The sequence below is a fragment of the Crocodylus siamensis genome, chromosome 1 (assembly GCF_052110815.1).
Source record: "Crocodylus siamensis isolate JL-2025a chromosome 1, ASM5211081v1, whole genome shotgun sequence".
In the NCBI taxonomy this organism is placed as follows: Eukaryota; Metazoa; Chordata; order Crocodylia; family Crocodylidae; genus Crocodylus; species Crocodylus siamensis.
In genome coordinates this window covers 373565551-373587244 of record NC_143395.1, presented here as the reverse complement: position 1 = coordinate 373587244, position 21694 = coordinate 373565551, and the positions used below count along the sequence as shown (strand labels likewise).

Genomic DNA, 21694 nt, shown 5'->3' with positions numbered 1-21694 from the left:
GGCCTTGGTGAGGCCCCAGCTGGAGTACTGCATCCAGTTTTGGGCTCCACAATTCAAAAAGGATGTGGAGAAGCTTGAGAGAGTCCAGAGGAGAGCCACGTGCATAATCAGGGGTCAGGAAAACAGATCTTACGATGATAGGCTGAGAGCCATGGGTCTCTTTAGCCTGGAAAAGCGCAGGCTCGGGGTGATCTGATGGCCACCTATAAGTTTATCAAGGGTGACCACCAGGATCTGGGGGAACGTCTGTTCACCAGAGCGCCCCAAGGGATGACGAGGTCGAACGGTCACAAACTCCTGCAAGTCCGTTTCAGGCTGGACATAAGGAAGAATTTCTTTACTGTCCGAGCCCCCAAGGTCTGGAACAGTCTGCCAGCAGAGGTGGTTCAAGCACCTACATTGAACACCTTCAAGAGTAAATTGGATGCTTATCTTGCTGGGATCCTATGACCCCAGCTGACTTCCCGCCCTTTGGGCAGGGGCCTGGATTTGATGATCTCCCGAGGTCCCTTCCAGCCCTAATGTCTATGAAATCTATGAAATAAATTCACTTATCCCAACAAACATGGATTTGCTCCTTCCTCACCAAAGGGTAAATCCCATGTAAATTCTCCTGTTTACTGTCCTTGATTCACTGGGCTGCTTCTGCAATATAATTCTGATACAGTGGATAAGTCATTGGACTAGGGATCAGAAGACTTTGGTTCTATTTTCAGTCTTACAACCAACCTGCAATATGACCTAGGGAGAGTCACTTTGGGCATCTATACGTGGCTCCAAGAGCCACTCTAAAGAGCCCGCAGTGTCACATGTATTGTCCCATGCTTCAAAATGGTGGTGGGGGTGCTTTAACTAAAGCTTGTTCAACTAATTGAATCTGCTCCCACATATGTCAATTAGCACACATCGCAGCAGACATCCTTCATGTGTATAGGTGCCTTTATTTCTCTCTACTTCCTTTTACATACTTTGTCTGTCTCACCTACCTAGTCCATAAAGCACTTATGTGCACATACTATGTTTATGGGGCCCCAATCTCAGTTAGGTCTTCTTGTTGTTACTGTAATACACAAAATACTGATAAAATTTCCTATATTTTGCATATCGTTAGCTGTGTGTCTTCCTTGCTAGTGGCACCCTTTGCTGTCCTTGCAGCAGATAGTCCTGAGGATTTCAAGGGAACAGAAACATTGGTATAGGTTACTCCTCTCTGTATTCATAGAGCAGGCAGCTTAAAGGTACAATTAAAGCCTCATAATTTCCAAAGGACATGATAATGATTAAATTTAACACAAGGCTGACCTATGGAAGAGAAAAAATAAGAACTGATGGAGAGCCAACTCCTAGTACCTGACAAACACAGCCCACAGGTCAAGCCACTACAGGAAGCAAAGTTATAGATAATGAATAAAAAAATTCTCCTATAATTTGGTCAGTTCTGTTTTGAGGTTGTGGTAGAGGTATCAACTTTACTGCCCCCGCAGGCTATAGATGGACTGCAAAGCTACTTACAGGCCAGATCTTGGCCCAGCTGCAAGTAGGACAAGAGGTAAACACAGATGTCACTTGCTCCCCTGCCTATCACGGTTCCATTGCTGCACCCAAATTTCCAGTCCTCTACCAGTCCTGTAGGCCAGAGTATCTTTTGACATCCCTGGCTTATGGCACTTAAGCAGGCAACTGGCTTAGATTGACAAAGACTTCTGGGCCTCATGATATTGTTAATAAAGCTGTGTTCTTTGTTTTTCCTTGTATTTCTGGCTGTTACTGAGCTCTCCCTGCAAATGATTTTCATTGCAGTAAAGAATTTACAGTGTGGTGGCAAAGGTGAAGTGCTATTAAAAGCTGCTGGCAAGCTGGAAAGCCCCCCATGCTGACTTAAAAACCAGAAACTGACAGCACAGTCTTGACTCTCAACAATGCTTCACCCATGGATGAGCTGCTATTAACTTTAATTTTCTGTTATAACAGATGCACAGGAGACATGAAAAGCATCGTTTCTGCTGTGTGAAATGAAATGGAAAGCAAAAATACATGAGATGCCACTGGAGCTCTGTTGCTTATTACAAAGCTCTCCCCTATTGTTCGGATGTAAGAGCTGCTCATTTTGAAGAGAAAAAGAAAACTGCAGAATGTGTCTTGCATTCAAAAGCTTGTTTAACTCTATCCAAACTATGCAAGTGGTCCAATAAAAGATATCACCCAAAGAAATCTTTGTCTTCAGAATAAGAAGGTAACTTGACAAATCCTACTAGTGGCCAAGTGGGCTCTGCAGGACAAACGGTCTGGGTGTGGGGGCACCCCACTGAAAGTGCTATCCTGCACAACCAAGGGCTTGTGCTACATTGTCAACATTGTCGCTGAAGTTACAGAATGTGCAGTCTCAAGCAAAGGCCAATCTGATTCTCACCCTGAATCCATCACTTGCATAGGCACTGAAGAGCACTCTCTCCATCTCCTTGATATGACAGCTGTGAAACTCAGTAGCTTGCCCTCATCCAAACTCTCACAGCATAACCAGACCCCACAATTTTAGCAGCGGTTATTACTAAGCACGGTCCACATCCAAGTTACCATCATGGGGACATGGATTCTGACAGCCTCCCAAGAGGTGCAGAATAAAGTTCAGAGGCTCTGTTCCTACTCTTTAGTGACCTTCATGCTCTAATGAAGTAGCAGCCACTGCTATCTCCACAGCAGACAACTGGCTCTGCATTCTCAAGCACACATTTGGCTCTCTGGACAAAGATACAATTCTCTCATCCTCTACTGTGCTCTCTATTTTAGGGTCAGATGCTGTTATATATACAGAGGCAACTACAAAATATTGCAGTTGCTGTGAACGAAGAGATTTGGCCCCATCTCTTATAATTCTCATTCCTAATGCCTTGCATAGATGGCCATAATCTTTCACTGCAGAGAGCTGTGGAATGGGGGCCTCAAACGATGCCTATACATGAGCAGTGAGGCTGCTCCGATATGCTGTAATTATAGCATGTCAGAGCAGAATCGATTAATCCAGTCTGCCGGTGTGTGGGTAATTACTGCGCTCCAGCAGACTCCAGTGTTTTGTGTATCAGCACCCTACGTTGAAAAATGGTGGTGGGGTGCTTCAACTAAGGCTCATCAATCGAGCTTTAGTTAAAGCACCCCCATTGCCATTTTTCACCATGGAGACACTAATACATGAGATGCACCAGGTGCTTTAATTACAGAGGCTCTTGGAGCCACTCTAATTAAAGCATGTTCCCCCCTCCCCTTCCCACACCCACACACCCCCAGAGCACGTGTATAAATGCCCAAAGAAGTGTCATAGTTTCACGGTTTCTAGAGTTGGAAGGGACCTGAGCAGATCATCAAGTCTGACCCCCTGTCATGGCAGGAAAGATTACTTGGGTCAAACGACCCCAACAAGGTGTACATCTAGCCTCCTCTTAAACACCCCCAGGGTAGGAGCCAGCACCACTTCTCTTGGAAGTTGGTTGCAGATCCTAGCTGCCCTGACTGTGAAGTAGCGCCTCCTGATATCTAGCCTAAATCTACCCTCTGCCAGCTTGTGATTGTTATGCCTGGTCACTCCTGGTAGTGCACGGGGGAACAGGGACTTCCCCAGTGCCTGCTGGTCCCCTCTGAATAATGTGTAACAGGCCACTAGATCCCCCCTCAGCCTTCTCTTGTGGAGACTGAACAGTACCATGTAGATGTTGGGTGGCACTGCATCCACATTGGCATAGTGCAGTACCAGCAGTCCGCCATGTGTCAAGCAGACTTAATGATTCATAAACAAACTTAAAATTTGGCATTTCTGACTTTTGGGTAAGTAAATTTGCTTTGCAAAGCTGACATTTGTTTAACGTGCTCGGAAAGAGCAGCATTTGAAAGACTTCTCCCAGCATTCAAACACTGAGGTGAGTGAAATAATATTTCAGACAATGGACTGAGGGAAATGTTAACTGGCAAGACTTCAAAGAACTTCTAAATGGCCATGTTTGCTAGGAAGGTAACTTATGACCTGTCAACTCCTACTGGAAAGATAGTAACTGAAGATGGAGACCTTATCTACCATGGGTATTTGCCTCTAGTATAGCTGAACCCATCAAGAAGCAAGAAGCAAGAAGCGGTATTTGAATCTAATCAAATCCCTGAGGGGCTTGTTCACCTTCAGAGAACTCTGTGAGACACACAGATAAAACTTCACTGGAATCCATTTGAGATTCTCAAAGCAACAGGTATATTTTATAATAAAAGGAAACAGCCCCAAAATAGAAGCTGCCAGAAAGCCGAGCTCAGAGAATACAGGAGGGCAGACAGCCAACAGAAAGCTAACTGCACAGAATTGTCTTAGCAGAAGAACCAGCAAGAGACCAAAGAGCTGAAGGGGTCCCCTCTGTTGTTCAGTACTGGCCTGGTTGAAGATGCTTCCACCAAGTCTCAGGACTAAGGTGGTAGAATAAATTCTGACCTATGGAATGAAAGAAGTGAGGGTAGCTTTGTTACTGCAGTTGGTTTAATTGAATATTGAAATATTGTTCTAAGTTAATGTTTATTAACAGCATCTTCTGCTAAGCCCTGAATAGCTGCACAATGTATTCCCGGAAAGGAGACATAAGCTGACTAAGGGATTTAACTCAAATTTAAGATTCTTAGTTTTCATTAAACGGTCTGTGTCAAGCCACTCTGAGCGAGCTGGTGAGTGAAAGACGCACTGAGATTTCAAATGAATACTTTCAGCAGCAGCTTTATGTAACTGAATTTCACAGGCCTTGGCAAGATACAGTCGGCTCAATGATCCATCATGTCTGGTTTCCAGCAGTGACCAATGCCCAGTTTCCAAGAGAAAGGGAAACCCTCTATAATTAATCATTTCTTCTCTTATTTACATGCTTTTTCTCTCTCCCCTCCCCAAATTACACTAACTTAACACCTGCTAGCAAATTAAATTATGCAGATTTATATTGCAGCTGAATTTTAAACCCCCCCACATAAGCTGGATCACAACTGGATTTTTCCATGCATTTCTGTTATTGGCAATGCCACTGACAATTTCTATCAAACCCTTCTTAGTATCCCAGGTGACAAATTGATGACATCATGAAGCACGCCAAACTTGCTTTTCACTAGAGCCTGACTTGTAGTGCCCATTGATCTCATGGCAATTCACTCCCACTCTAATCCTCTTTGATTTTTCTCCATGAAGTAGCCACAGAAACAATGCAATTGTCTGGGATGTAAAACAAACAAGAACGCCTTTGCAATTCATTCTATTTGACATTTGAAATAAAATAGCTTCATGTAAAAAATAAATTGCTTCCCACCCATTTCAACGCAAGGCGTTGGTGTCTATCAAGTGATTTAATTAAATGCTTAATGTCATTTTAGGTTCAGCGTGTGCAAAAAGTAATGCTATGTTTTTACAGGTACTGAAATCAAGGTCCATTTTTAACTAACTGATAAACTGTCTCTAATTTCATACTGCAATAATTACAGAAACAAACCCTAAAATTCTTTAGCAAAGCATGTTTCTACCTATCTTGTCTATTTGAATCTTGTCCATTTAAATCTTGTGCTATAAACACCATAAAGGTTTCAGTACACAAATGAACCCAGAAGCACTATATATGTTTTAATACCAAGTGCCCCCTTGTGGCTGATGTAATCATTCATTTAAAATCTATATTGAAAAAGGGTGTGAACATTGTGAGTCAGGCTGCTTGTTAAGTTTGTTTGGACTAGATGCTGATACAGATCTTGGTAACAGGACAACTCCGCTTGAAAGTTCAGGGCCATCTGGTATCACTTACTGCCCCTGAAGTCTTGCAGATTCTTCAGCAGAAGTGCATATAATTAATCCCAAAGCAGTAGATAGGGAGCCCCCAGATTTTCTGTCCAGTCACAAACTAGGAAACAGAAGATCCATAAAACCTAGTTTCTGACAATAAAGCAAGCTGCTTGCAGGCTTTCCCTTTGGTATTATTGCTTTACTGGCAAAAGGCAAGAGCACCCTACCCCACTGATAACCAAAAAAAAAAAGATGAGGGAAACAGTCATTTGGTGAGTCTGAAGATACCAGAAAGAACTGTCCAGACCTGGGTGGCAATGAAGAGGGGAAAGGCAGATCAACAAAATGTCTAGAGACATCTAAGGTATGTTATGCGAGTCAAGAATAGCTAAGAGAACCTGTGAGGAAGACAGAGTGAGGGATAGGGCTGCAGGACAAACAACATCAGTCCAGATGGCAGACTGTTGTCCATGCCAACAGCAACATTCCCTAAATTGACTCGGACCCATTTTTCAAGCACCCCTATTTGTGACTTATGCCAAGGAATGCATCTGTTTCAATTAAAGGTCACTAGCTAAGGGAACTGTCAACTTTTCTACTGCCTTAGTAAAATGTTGATGTCCCCTGTGGACAAGCTCATAGAAACCTTCAACATGTATTACAAAAATTCCCACCTATCTGCCTTCCTAAAGACCGGATATCCTGTCATTGTTGTGTTGCCAGCTTCTTCTACAATGTGACATTGTCACAGGCAATGGGTGGTATGTATAACCATCAAACCTTAAACCCCAAAGAGCTGATGTGGTGGTGCTCAAGACAGAGCCCAATGTTGTCACTATTTTGCAAAGCAAATGCCTGAACCTTAATTTCAAAATCTCCTCAATCATGTTGCTGGGTAATCTTGAACACAGTGGTTTATAATAGAAACTCTGGTTCCTCAGCTAATCTTAACTAGAGCGTTGCTAAGGCAATGCTATCAGAAGTGTGCTCCCCTGAACTGATTCTACAGTATGCCTCCCTGTATTTGCATACTAAAGCCTCTATTTGGGAATGGCTTCTTGCAGTAACTATAAGGAGAAAAGGAAAAAAAGGATTACGATTTCTCTCAGCTATTACAGGGAAATGATAATTAGGAGACAACCTATATGTTTCACACAATATTGCTTAATGAAAAAAGATGTGAATAAATGCTGGCAGGTTTACTGAAAAATAAATAAAATTCACACCAGACTAGCTTTTATAAAGACTGAATTTCAGTTTCCTCATAAGTACTGAATGAATTACAGTGCAGCATGTATATTATTCACTGGTACACAAAGGACATTATCCACTAAGCATTCTTCACTGTAGGAGTTTTCTATCTGCAAGACCTTCTATCCAATCTCAACATGCAAAACTGATTTTTTTTAATCTTTAATGGTAAAGATGTAAATATTTGTATTACTGGTTCCACACTGTTGTGCTTTCTGAAGGGTAAAACATCACCCACATTTCTGGAAACAAAAAGAAATACAGATCTCAGGTATGAATGAGAACCTGAGATTAAATACCTCTTTGTTTAAATATGAATGGTCTATATGTTTTTCACAGCAAGGCACAATTCCTCAGCATGATTCTACTTCTATGGGGCAAAAGGTACTAACTTTCTCCAACAATTCTTTCAGTTTCTGGGAACACAAATTCCTATGCTTCCTTATAAATCATTAAAGATCTCATTGGAGTAAATTATGTTCGGTTCAGGCCCTTATCATGTCTATTGCCCTGGTAACTGAATGCTTACGTATTTTCCATTGCCACATTGGTGAAATCAAGACCTTTCACTTGTAATGCTATATAGTGCAATACAGAGAAAGTAGCCTTTCCCCAAACATCTTCTTGGTTGTCTGGAAAGCATCCATTTTCAGACATCAATTTATCCTTTGAATCTTTTTGTCCTGTGTTTATACAGTGTACAGCACAACAAAGTCCTGATCAATAACTGGGCTTGCAGATCCTATCAAATACTATTAAGAAATAAAAACAGTAATATGAAATAAAGGTAATTTGTCCCTTTGTCTCTTCATTCTCTCCATCTTCTATATCCACAATGTTAATTCTTACACTGACTTCCAGCTCGAAATGTGCTGAGTTGGAGGACAGACTTATGCAACTAAGAAATAGCAAGAATTTGCAGAGACAAAATCAGGAAGGCAAGACAAAGAATGAACTGCACCTACCAAAGGAGGTCAAGCACAACAAGAAGAGGTTTTTTTAAGTATGTCAGCCAGAACAGAAGGAGCAAGGAAGCTGTGGCTCCTCTGTTAACAAACCAGGGGGAACTCTTCACAGAAGATGCAAAGGTGAATCTACTCAACAGCTACTTTGCCTCAGCCTTCCCCAAAAAATTAATCTGCAGCCAGACACTTAATAAGGATAATCTGGAGGTAAGCTTGGGGAAGAGATAACAAAAGAGATGGTCAGAGAGCTTTTGTTGGGTCTGAATGAATTCAAGTCAGCAGGACTGGATTAACTTCATCCCATGGTCCTAACAAAACTGGCAGAGGAGATCTCAAAGCCCTTAGCAATGATCTTTATTAAGCTGTGAGAGACAGACCAGGTACCAGAGGACTGGAAAAGAAGCAGGGTAGTGCCCCTCTCTAAAAAGGTGAAAAGTATGATCTGGGGACCAGTTATCCTCACCTCAATACCTGGTAAATCACTGAAGTGTATCCTAAGGAAGGCCATTTGCAAGCATCTGGAGAAAAGGCTGACTGCAAGCAGCCAGCATGAATTTATGAAAAACAAATTGTGTCAAACAAACCTGATCTCCTTCTTTGACAAAGCATTCCCTGCATTGGGTGGATGAAGGGAATGGTGTGGGTATAGTGAATCTCAACTTCAGCAATGCTTTTGACAAGGGCCTGCATAACCTTCTCATCATAAACAAATTGGAGAAACTATTTGGGCAAGACAAAACTATTATAAGGTGAACAGATAACTGGCTCAATGGCCATAAATAAAGGGTAATTATTAACAGGTCCATGTCAGAATGGCAGGAGGTGTTGAGTGGAGTCCCACAAAGGTCTGTCCTGGGCCTGGTGCTGTTCAGTGTATTTATTACTGATTTAGATGCTAACATAGAAAGCTTCTTGAGCAATTCTACAGATGACACAAAACTGGGAAGGACTGCAAACAGGTTGGAGGATATGAGCACAATTCAAAAAGATCTTGATAGGTTGGAAAACTGGGCTAGAGCTAATAGGATGAAGTTCAATGTGCACAAATGCAAGGTGCTACACCTCAGGAGGAATACATAAAAAATACATATATAAAATGGGTTATACCTAACTGGATGGCAGTGCTATGGAAAATGACTTGGGAGTCTTTGTAGATCACAGACTCAATATGAGCCTGCAGTGTGATGCAGCTGCACAAAAGGTGAATGCAGTTTTGGGATGCATCAATAGAAGCATCAGGTGCAAGACACAGGTGGTCTTTAAATACCTGAAGGACTGCCATAAAGAAAGAAATCTCCTTTTCTCTCTTGTTGCAGAGAGGAAGACATGGAGCAATGGCTTGAAGTTGCAGCAAAATAAGTTTAGACTGTATATCCGGAAAAGGTTCTTCACTGTTGGAATAGTGAACAGTGGAACAGACTGCCTAGGGAAGTTGTGGCAGACAAGGTTCTTTGGGTAAATATGATACCTTTTATTAGACCAACTCAAATAGTTGGGAAAAATCTCCTTATTTGAGTTGGTCTAATAAAAGATATCAGATTTACCCAAAGAACCTTGTATGCCTAAGTCCACAGACCAATACACTTACAATTTATACCTCTGTAATAGGGAAGCTGTGGACTCTCCATCGCTGGAGGTGTTCAAGAAGCTGGACAGTTACTGGAGATGATCTGGGCATAGCTATACCTATGTTCTGCTATGGGTACTTCCCATGCTTCTGTGCTTTACTGGTTGCTCCCACCTCCCTTTTCTACTACATGTATCAGGGTGCTTTTAAGCCTCCCTCAGAGGTACGGGGTGTTGGCTACAACCAAGAATGGGGACTCTGACTGGGGTGTGCTAATGTTCCTGCTGGGAACAAAGCCAGAGGTTCCTAACTAGAGCACTCCACTCCCCCCCACCTCCCAGTTACACTAATCCCCATATTTGGGATTAGGAAGGAGTTTTACTCCATGGTCAGATTGGTATGGACTTGGGGCGGTGGGGGAGGGTTGCCTTCCTCTACAGTGTGGGGAGCATGGCCCTCTACCCAAGATTTGTTAAGCATATACTGACAACATTTCATAGAAGTAGGACCTTGGCTGCCATGGTTCCCCTGTGGCAGGTTAGGGTGTTAGGTCTGTGTTGTGTCAGGGTTGACAGATGTCTTATATAGAGTTTATATTATGAATTGTATAGGATGTTTTGAATAGGGCTGATCCTGCCTCAGGCAGAGGGTTGACCTCTGGAGGTCCCTTCCAGCCCTACTTTTCTAGGATTCTATTTACCCATTTTGTTAAATGCCTTAAGTTTTTAAACAGCTGCATAGGTAACACAATTAAAAAACTAAAGCAGGTAACAGTTACAGATTATGGAATAGGCCACTGTTTTTTCTGACTGGCACTGGCTAACATTATTATATATGTTTTAGTTGCAGTGCTTTTCTAGATGCTTGTGCAATTAAATGAGACTGTACTCACCACAGGCATTTGATCAAAGAAGCGAATGGAGGACAATCTATCTACAAACAAACAAAATATGTAACTCAGTGATATAATTTAATATAGAATGATGAAAACTAGAGAGAGAAAATCAATGAATGCCTATTTCTACCTGTTGGATTTCCATGAATATGGTCCATCTTTTCCTGAAGGAGACCAATTTGCCTTTCTAGCTGTCCATTTAGTTCAACTTGTGTTTCATATCTAGTTTTCCATTCATTGCCTTCAAAGAAATACAGGATTATTATATTTCATTCTAAATGTAATTAATGATTCTGATATTAGAACCTTGCTAATTCAAATAAACTCCAACTTTCTTCAAAAAAATATCCTTTTACATGCAAAAGAATGAGAAAAAGGTAACAGGTGAAATCCTCCTGTGAAATCTCACTACCTTCAATGGGCTTCAGGTTGAGATTCACCAAGGAACTCTAACAAATGTTTTATATGAATTCCATCAGTAATAAATATATGAAAAAAGTACAAAATAAGTGACTAAAGGATTTCCACAGCTTTTATTGCTATTTTTTCCAATGTTAAATGCTAAAACAACACTAAAAACAGGTTAGCTCTATGTGAAAAGTATTCTGTTTTATGTGACAAAGCCTAAATCTGTATACAAGAATTTATAGTACTGAGTCTGTCCCTCGGCATTTGGTTGGCAGCACACCGAGCAGGTCACTGCCTGTGTTTTCTACTGTTTTAACAGGAGTTTGCTATAATTTACTTACCTTCATCCTCAACACTGCCAAGTTGTTTTTCCAGCTCCATTACTGTGTTTTTCAATTCAAATATTGAGAGTTCCAGCATTTCCCTGTGATATTTAGAGAAATGAGTGAAATAGTTATATGAGTCGTTATTAACAGTAAGAAATAATTTGGATTGTATGCACCAATGAAATGTCCTTTATGTCTCTATTATTATATTATATTCTCTAGGAGTGCATGCCCCAACCTTCACTTATCCATAGAGAACAATCCTGAGCAAAAATTGTGCTGCTGGTAACCTACCACTTTGCTTTTTCTGTCAACCTCAGCTTTAATTTCCTGTGGCCGTAAGCAACAGCAAAGGGTCTCATAGGTAATGTGCGAGTCATGGGTTGGAGATCACTAATGTAGACTGTGATATTACTGTACGTGTTCTGTAGGGTTTCTACAGTGTTTGGGAAAGGAGTGAGGTAGTTCTGAAATTCTGTGAACCAAATCACTTTCATAGTAAAACAACATACACTAAACATCAGTATCTGGCAGAACATCAGGTGTTAAGCTCATGCAGGGGTTTTCAACCTTTTTTAAGGAATGTACCCCTTTTGGTGTCAGTGGCCAGATGTGGAGCAGTGGGGAGGTGGGGGTGGCGGTGGATGGACGCACAGCCGGCGGGTGTGGGGAGGCAGGGCTTGCATGTAGTGGCATGGGGTGGTGGATGGAGGCAGCAGCCGCCACGTGAGAGCTACACCCCCACCCCCCCCAGCCAGATGGCCAGATGGCACCTGTGCAGCACTCAGAAGGGAGCCGCTACCGTTGCCTCCTCCTGGCCCTGCTCCTGGGAGCCAGTGGCATGGGGTGGTGGGTGGCAGTGCTCCGTACCTGCCAACCCATGTGTATCCCCTAGCATCTCTTCTACAGCATTACCCTAAGCTAATGGACAAATGATGACCATAGTTTTGGATGCTTAAGAGAACACCCGAGAAATGTGCTGCTGGAAATTCTCTTATTTTTAATTTAGGACTCAATGCTTAGTGACTAATCACTCTTTCAGAAGCTTTTTTTTGGCCACAATGACTCAGATTTCATTCAGAAATGTATTGTTGTAGTATATCATAACTGTTATCTCAAGCCATTGATTAAAATAACATGAGGAATAGAAAACTTCCCCTGGAAAAAATTCTGGAGATAAGCAAACATTTTTTCCCCATGACCTACAGCTTTAATTGGGGGAAGAATGTTTTACACACTAATGGCAAAGGTAAATTTCAGAACCTCTGGTAGGCAACAATGAAACTGCCAGGTACCACCACAATTTCAATCTCCTGCTACCTTGGAGAGAGACTAGAACTATTCACAGGGGAGGAGGACTCATCTGCATCCACCAAATAAAAAAAATGGAAGTCTGGGAAAGGGGAAGACCCTATGCCCTTGTAGGTGACCAGAAGGATGGAGAGCAGTAACAGATGGGAAAGGGCAACATACATTCCCTCCTACTCCACAAAAAAGTCCAACAGTCACAATGCTGTGAAGTGGGATAGAGGAAAAGAAATCTTCTCTCTAGAAGTCATGAGCATTGTAGATGGGGAACATTATATGTGATCAATAAGCATATTCAAAAGGTATAGAAGCATGGTTTAAAGGCAGCACTCTGACAGAAATGCAAGAAGATGGGAGTTGGGAGTTAGCTGGAATGCTTCCCAGTGCTTTCTAGCATCATGAACTAACTAGTAAATAACCATCCATGCTTATGACAGCAGCCTGATTGTTCCTGGAGATTTCCTTTGATCTGATGAGGAAGTCTGACCTGCTTTGTTTTACAAGAATTAAGATCATAATCTAAAACAATACAACTGCAAACACAAAACTGGGTACCACAACATGAGCATGCTATTTTGTCCTGCTACTGACTAAGAATTTACAGTGTTTGTTTTTGTGACCAGTTTGAGGAGGACATTCTAATGGCCACATGAGTATTTAGATGAGATTTCAGGAAGGTAGAATAAAAAACCCCCTCCATACTCCAAAACATGTATAGCAAAAGCTCCAGTTGAAATTAGTTAGAACCAGAGCTGAACTGGTAAAGCCTACAAAGTCTAGTTTCCCTTCTATGACAAATCCCAACTTCAGCATTCATATCACTAGGAGAACGATAACTATAACTAAAACGGATATGCTTGCAGCTTGCAATCAAAGTAATTTTTATGCCTGTTAATATGCAAAAATCATATACAGTAGCTCCTAAAGGTCAAATAAGATCACATTCTTCCTTTTGCAACATTAGCAAAAATGCTAGCCAAGTCGCAGTTACATTTACTCTTGACGAGAATACGCACAGAAAAAGCAGGTGGCATTGGGTGTTAAGGCTGAATTTGCTACACTGGTAGTTAGAGAAAAAAGTCTTCCTTCTCACTTGTCAGCTGAAATTGACAGCAATTTTGAAAAACAAAAATCATATTGTTATTAAACATTTCCACTGCCAACAGACATGTCGGGCTCGCATTATGTATGACTATCACTGGTGTGTGAACATCTGCAAAACACAGTCCCTGCTCTGGAGGAGAGAAAATACGGAATTAAATCATTCTACTTGACTGTATAAATACTGCAAGTATTTCATCACATTGGAGTACTTAGTATTTTTTACTTGGATTTATTTGTGCTAAGAATTAATGTCACAGGCCACATCTGAGCTCCATGCTGTACAGGTACCTGACCATGTAGAACAGCTTGTGGGATCAGTGTCTTGGTTTTCACTTGGAGGGATTGTGGTGTGCTTTAACATGGTCTTAATCTCAAAGTATTTAAGGTTTTGAAATTTCCCCACATCAGAGGACAATTTAGAACCCTTACAGTGGAAACACTTAAACGTGTGCTTAAATCTCATGGATTTCAGTGGAAAATAACCATATCTTTAGTGGTCCTGAATAAGAAAGCTTTCCTGAATCACAGCCTCTATGCAAAAAACACCACTCAGATAACCAAGTGCTGGCTGAAAGCATGAAAAGATGAAAACTGGCTGGGTTTCTGGTTTAAGATTGTCCTTTCTTTTCTTTCTTTTTTTTTTTTTAAGTTACTTGTCTCTGATCTTTAGTGGCAGCCCTACAACACCTTGCCCTGATCGTGGGCACAATAACTGTCACTAAAACCATAACAAGTCTTACTAGACATTTATTCTTACTAGACATTAGACAAGTACAAACATGACTTTTAAGCCTTCTTAGTCGTATACCATTATACACACTTCTCTCCCTTTCAAAAACATTTCACGTGATATTTGCCAGACAAGCATTTTGCTGACTTCTGTCTATAGTAACATAACCGTTAACATAACAAGTTAAGTTCTTCTTCTTTAACTTCTTTGAATTTGTTTAAACATTTCACGGCAATATATCAACAATCATCCAAAATGAGTAGGTACTGTCTGGCAGGTGAGAGTGTAAATCCCTTGCTTAAAGGAGAAGCCTCTTCGGTAGACTCATACAAGTAGAAGTCATGGTTCATCAGTGTAAGAGGCAGTCAATGTCTGGTCTATTGGGCTTGATCCAAAGCCCATTAAATTAAGTTTGTGGAGAAACTCCCATTGATTTCAGTGGGTTTTGGATCAATTCCTAAGTGAACAGTATGTACAGCAATGGTATACACATATAAAAATGATGTGGAATGGCCTATGAGTATACTATATAGATAGCATACACAGGGAAATCATTGTTTAAGATTCCAGATGGTAACACAAGATTTATACTTGACCGTGTCATATGACATCATTGATAAAGTTAAATTTACATGCAGTATCTTCCATTGGTCAGCAAAAGAACAAAAAAACCTAGGGAATAGCACGTATATTCTAACTGTGAATGTTGCTGTCAGAGAAGCAGGTAAAGTGCATTATACATTAGAATAGACAATAAATGTTAATTACAGCATGAAAAGGAGACCGCCTGTCTTGGTTCAAATAAGAAGGTCTACTGGTACCAGACACAACCTGTGTTAAAGCTCATGCCTGGTACAAACGGGAAGAATAGAAAATCAATGGACTGATGGATTAGAGTCAGAAATTAGACCTGGTAGGTGAATGAAACAATGAGATATAATTTTTGATGTTCCAATGTTCCTTTTTTGGTTTCAGGTTCCACTTTTCCCTCTTTTACCCCTCTCAAGAGCTTTAGAAAGAGAAGCTATGGGGTCTAAAATGGCCTATCTCAAGTACTTACCCTGGGTAAAACCAACAGACTTCAGTTTCTCTCCAAACAATCATTTGCTGGTAAGCCTTAATGGGATTTGCAAACAATGTCTTTTGACCAATAATTTTCTGACCAAATATATCTGCATCATATAGAACTAGCAGGAATGGACCACCTACCTCACACTGGCTTGAGAAAGACTGGACCAGACAAGCTAAATGGCATCACAACAGCAAGAAATACAGCAGGGTCCAGAGCAAAAGCTGTCATGGCCAAATTCCCAGCCCAGAGCATCCACTCATGACTGACAATGAAATCTTTGCTGAGACCATCTACAAAAGCCATACTTCAGCTGCGTGCATACATCGTTGTCCAGCACTACAAAGCACCTTTTGTGGAATCAGCATTTTGAAGCATTACAAAAATAGAGTGCTACAGTGTACATACATTCATAAAACTGTGGCTGGAGTGCTACAAAGTCCCACCAAAGTCACACTTTCTAGCAACAAGGTAGCAACAGCTAATCTGGGCAGCAACAGCTGCTTGGGCTGCCTCATCTACTTCATTAGCTGTTGCCACCATCACTAAGGAGCAAGGCAGCAGAGACCTGTGACAGCCCCTGAAGCAAGCAGAGACGCAGCTCTGCTCCCCACAGGTTGCTAGGGATCCAGTTGCTCTCGCTCCCTCCCTTTTGGGTGTGTGTGGGGAAAGCAGAGCACTCAAGAATGCTAAAGAACTAAGAAATCCCGAGTAGCACTAAGGTAACCGTCTACACATTAAGTGTGGCACTACAAAAGGTGCTATAAACAGCCTGAACACATAGACATTATTTTTTGTAGTGCTACAAGGGCATATATAGTACAAAAGTAAAGCATGCACATAGTCTTGTCCCCCCCTGCCCCTTTACTATCCTATCACTTCTTGCCCTTGCATCTCTCTGATTTGTCAGACACAGAAAAGGTAACTATCATGCACAGCAGTCCACTTGAAATTCAACAATAGGACTAATCCTTCTTAATCCTTTCCTCGCCTCTAAGAAGGATTTATTTGACAAAACGAGAGACTTTAGCTCTTCTCTCTATCCTCTCTTTGACAAAGGGATTTTGATCAATTCTGATTAAGTATGTTTTGCATAACCAACCTAATCAAATTTCATAATGTTGTATATGTATTTTTTTATTCTGTCTCACACACATCCTAATGATACAATCCCATGCCTTGGTACAACTTTTCTAAGATGTCTCTCATGGGACTAAGTAGACTGAAATCTACTCAAAACCATAAATGATGCTTAACTATTTAGCATAAGGTAACAGGGTCATGTCAAACACCTTTGACTCTGGGAGTGCTCATTCCATCCAAATTAGCAAACCAGTGTCAGTTTTCTAAGCTGATGCCCAGTTCTTTGAAAGATAAAACTCTAGTGGAGTTGGAGCAGTATATGGGGCACTGCTGTAAATAAATTAAATGCTAGGTAACAAATACATTACATAGCAACAAAGCTTTAGTGGAATAAACAAACCGTGAAAGATAACTGCCTTTGCATCTCCTTTCTTATTTAGAACCACACACACACACACAGGTAAAAGTAGCCCTGTAAGTTTATATCAGTGGATCTCTTTTTCCTTCCTCTCTCTAATTCTAATTCTCGATAACACTGAAAGACTGGGGCGTGGGGGGGAGGATTGTATTCTACAGACCAGATTTTGAGAGGTGCTAAGCACAATGTTACTGTTCATCCTCTGTGCCTTTGAAGATCACGTTTTTAATTAAAACTAGCATCCAATATCACTCAATAGCCTATCCCATTTTGACCTGCACTTCTGTTACGTACTAATACTTCCCCCAACTTTGCCCAACCAAATGGAATGACTTAAAAGCAACTTGCCAGGAGCTGGATGGCCACAGCTCATTAGCACAAAACAAAGCAGGTTCTAGTGATCTTCATCTTGGATATAGTGCAGAAATATGAATGTGCAGGGGTAAGCAAGATGGAAGAATTCATGGCCACTCAGAGAGAAGTTTCCAGCATGAGCTGTGCCCTTTGAACCTCAGAGAAAGTCATCAGAAGCCATCTGGGTTCTACAAAAAGAAGAGGTCAAATCTGGCAAGTTACTTCTAAATCAGAAGTGCCATGCTCCAACCCACATGGTGCAGGGATGGAAAGAATAATGCGTCTTCTATATGCCGCAAAGAGAAACATTATGTATAGGGACCTACCTAATTTGCGGGGGCTGCCCTCTGATTTTACAGGCACAACTCAGACCTGGGCCGCCATTTCGTGGGTGGAGTGTGCCCCCTTTGATTGGCCAAAAGGCCCTGGTGGCCCTGCCCCTGGGCACTGATTGGCTGTGGAGGCTGCCTGTCATGTGGTCCCACCCCTCCCCGCTGACTGGTTGCAAGGGCTGCGTGCTATGTAGCCCCGCCTCTTGCCGCCAATTGGTGGAGAAGGATGGGGCCACATGACAGGCAGCCCTTGCAGCACATCAGTGGCAAAGGGCAGGGGTGGCAGCCGCCTTGCCGGCAATCCTTAGAGCAGGCAGCCCACCCTCGCTACCAAGCTGCTGCAGCACTCAATAAATTTGAGGGTTTTTTCCATGGATTTCGTGGGCATTGCCTGGATTTTCTGGAATCTGCGAAAACATAAATTTGGTATGTTCCTAATTGTGCCACACCACAGCATTCCACTGTCATTCCTTCCTACAAAACGAATGTGTATATAACATGTATACATTAGACACACTACTGTATTTTCTTATATATAATATGCCCCAAAATAAGATACATGCCTGAATTTTAAAGGGTAGAATGAAAAAAAAGATCTTTCCTTATAGTAACTGAGTAGCAGCAGCTAGGGAGCTGAACCTGCTCACTGCTATGCTCTCTTTAGATCAGTGTTTCTCAACTGGTGGGTTGCAACCCAAACGTGGGTCACAAGAATATGTGAACAGGTTGCGAGGAAGTCCCAGAAAAACCTGTGGAAGTGCGGGTTTTCCCTTGCAGGCTGGATGTGTTGCAGCCTGCAAGCGCTGCTTGAGATGACTGGTGGTTGCAGGCACAAGTGCATCAGCGTGCAAATGCACATGGCCAGCATACAGCAAGGCCAAGTTGTGGGAGCAGTCCCAGCCACTGGACATAGGTAAGTGTATGGGGAGCGGGGGATGGAAGTCCAGGGGACTGTCTGGAGTGCTGGGGGGGATGTGTGTCTGTATGCACAGGTGCTGGGGACTGTGGCCAGGCATAGGGCTGTGGCAGGGCAGGGGAAGTCGGGGGGAGTAGATGCCTGGCCCTTTAGCTGGGGAAGAAGGCAGGAGAGCTCCTTCACAGTGGGGAGCTGCATGCCTGGGCCAGTGGCACAGGGCCAGTGCCCATATACACAGGGGCTTGCACTCGCTGCTTGTGCTCTGGCCCAAGCAGGACAGAGGCGGCTGGGGGTCCCCGCCAGCAGAACTGGGGGGTGGGGGGGCAGGGGACTGTGGATCAGGAATGAGGGAAACCAACATGGCCAAAAAATCAGGGGGCTGTGGCTTGGGGATGAGGGGCACTGGCAGGGGACTGTGGGTTGGGCACTGGCAGGGCCAGGGGGTTGCGGGTCTGGACAAGCCAAGGTCGGAATAAAAAAGGTTGAGAACCCCGCTTTAGATCATAGATTTTACTTTTCCTTTTGCTCAGTAAGCGGCAAATTGCTCTTACTGTATTTGTCACATATAATGCACACTTCAGATTCACTTCAGTGTTTTGAAGAGGTCCGTGTGTATACAATATGTGAGCATACTGTGGCCACGTACTTACATTCTCACAGACATTCAACTCCATTAAAAGAAAAGTCCTAAGATTCCAAAGTCAAACATTCAAGTTAGGAAACGTCAGTAATCTCTGACATCCTAACTCAGCTCCCTGGTATGTATGCTTTACAACAAAGGGTTTAATTACATGATCACATACTTCTCACTACTCTTTCCCCCAGGACCCCGTCTCAGTGCACAGAAAGGATGGCGCATACTGAATCAGGCTTAACCAGGAGACCATCCTATCTCTGTCACTGCACATTTTCCAATTTCTGCAACAAATTAAATGGGGGTCCTGCATATGCTGCTCTCCTTCACCAACCATCTCCAATTCACCTTCAACCGAAATACTGAATGCAACAAAGGTCCTACAGAAAAAAACATAGTACGTGCTCATGTAATCAAAAGACTGTAGTGTAACGCACCAGCACACAGGAGGCACATTCAATTGCACAGACGTTTTGGGCATTTCCTGACTCCTAAATGCTTGGTTTCCAGAGTCCACCAATGATTTTTTTAAATACAGCTTCTCATGTTCTTAGTTCTTGATATATATGATGTTTGAGAGCAGGCCCAAAAGCCAACAAAGAAAAATACTGCTGAGAGGCCATAAACAGGATAATCATGAACTCTCGGTATGCAGGATGACATTTGGAATATGAGTTGATAAATAGGGATGGTACAAACTAAACCTACCTTGAACTCACTAGCATAAGTAACAGTGCTGAAAAGAAGTTGCATGTTTGATGATAAGGAAGATGCTTATGCGTAAGAACTGCTCAAAGCCTATTATTGTGTAGCTGTAGAAATTAACAAGACCACAGATAAATCTACAAAGCAGACTCAGTGCTTCAAAGACACAGCTGAAACAATCAGGGATGCAATCCTCCTCCCTGATTTAACATATCAAAACCAGTATGTAGCCAAAAGACAGTTTGAACTAATTAGTTTTCTCACACTAACCTGATATCTTGCTTTCTCTTACAGTGGGAAATTCCCACCTACTGTATCGTGTCATGCGCACTAAAAGTTTTTAACTAGCCATAGAGGTTGAGTCAATTAAGTGTAGAATTTGTGACGCAAAACTGTCTATATAAACTTGCTTACTTCTTATCAAGGGGGGCTGGTTCTTAGAGGAGACGGGCTGCTCTTTGTTGTTGTATGCATGCTTCAATAAAGAGCTTTGAGATAAGACCTTGCTGGTGTTGCCTGTCTCTTGCAGTCAGACAACGGACCTGGGAAGTTGGGGTTTGAGTCCCTGACATTCTTAAAAGTTTTCGAGGGGGAGGGGGGCGTTATTTATCCTTCTCCTTTGGGCAAACTGAAAACCCAGCGAGCCTCATCTTGGGCCTGAACGGTGACCTCTACGTGGGCCGGTGGCAGGTCACAACTGTGAGATGGCTCACAGGGGCCTCTGCTGAGAGAGTTGCTGACACAAGTGGCAGGATGCACCCCCTGGGAGTGAGCACGCTTCCCAGGAAGGTCCCCAGCCAGTGGCTGCAGAGGAAGAAGGCCGGGCGCTGGGTGTTGCTGGAGGAGGCCATATCCCGCAGGCAGTGATGCTCCCTGCCCCTTTCCTGTGCGCCCAGCAGGGCGGCCCCCCTCTGCCCCTCCCTGGCTCCCACTGCCTGCCCTTGCCTCCTGGCCCAGCCAGGCACCTCCCCCTCCTGCCCCCCGGCTCCTGGCTCAGCCTGACCCCGCCCACAGGACCCTCAGCCTGAGGCTCCGCCCTGCCACTTACGTCATCCGCTCCTCCTGCCCCAGCTCCAGCCGCAGGTGTTCGGGGTCGCGCTCGCCGCCCGCCTCCCCCATGGCCCCGCCCGCCGGCCGTCGCCCTTGGAGACGCGAACGCCGTCGCCCGGAGTGACGCTCACGTGACGCGCCACCAGCAACAGCAGGTGTCGGGTCACGTGACTACCCTCCAGTGCGGCAGGCCGGCTGGCCACGTGACAGCTCCGTCAGGTTCCTCTCCCCTGCGAGTCAAGCTGCAGGACCAGGGCTGCTCACCCTCTACCGTATTTGCATGCATACCCACGCGGCTACCCCCGCCCCCACAAGAATCGGCTGCTGGGGACAGTAACAGCGGAGTACGCTGTAAACAAGGAAACACGGTCTGAGCAGCTTCCGCGGGATGCGCCAGTGCAGGCGCTGTGGGGAGCAGAGCTGCAGAATTTGCAGGCACGAGCTGCAGAAGCAGACCGGGCCTGTGCTCCTCTATACCTGAAGAAAAGCATTCGTGCCCAGAACAATCTTTGCAGAGCCTTAGTTGGTCTGATAAAAGATGTCACATCTTCCCAAGGAACCTGGTGTTATACTTTCTGCGGCACCCTAATCGCATCCACTCCCCAGCTTTCTCTAGTATAAAAATGTCAGGGAAAAAACCTTGCTGAACAGATGTTGTACGAGCCAGGGCTCCTGGGGACACGACTGAAGATAGAGGTCTAGTCTGTCACGGAGGAAGCTGCCCACATTTTCTCTTTGACTCCCAACTGAAAGCTTGTCCCTAGCTCTGAATCATAAATCAAGCCAAACACACAAGTCTC

At 43.3% G+C, this 21694-nt stretch overlaps 1 protein-coding gene across 2 annotated transcripts in view; it reads right to left on the bottom strand.

Moving 5' to 3' along the window:
• Positions 1-20992, bottom strand: part of CCDC169 (coiled-coil domain containing 169) — a 45938-nt gene extending 24946 nt beyond the window's left edge. Inside the window, exons 1-4 of one of the 2 annotated variants that reach the window (XM_090031729.1) lie at positions 20893-20992; positions 11207-11289; positions 10588-10698; positions 10455-10495 (exon numbers count right to left, since the gene is read on the bottom strand). In XM_090031729.1, the coding sequence (XP_089887855.1) occupies positions 10455-10495; positions 10588-10698; positions 11207-11289; positions 20893-20963 (306 nt within the window). In that variant the 5' untranslated portion in view covers positions 20964-20992. The remainder of the gene's footprint in view (positions 1-10454; positions 10496-10587; positions 10699-11206; positions 11290-20892) is intronic. The other variant, XM_090031730.1, reaches the window with a different exon arrangement.
• Between the last annotated feature and the right edge of the window lie 702 nt (positions 20993-21694).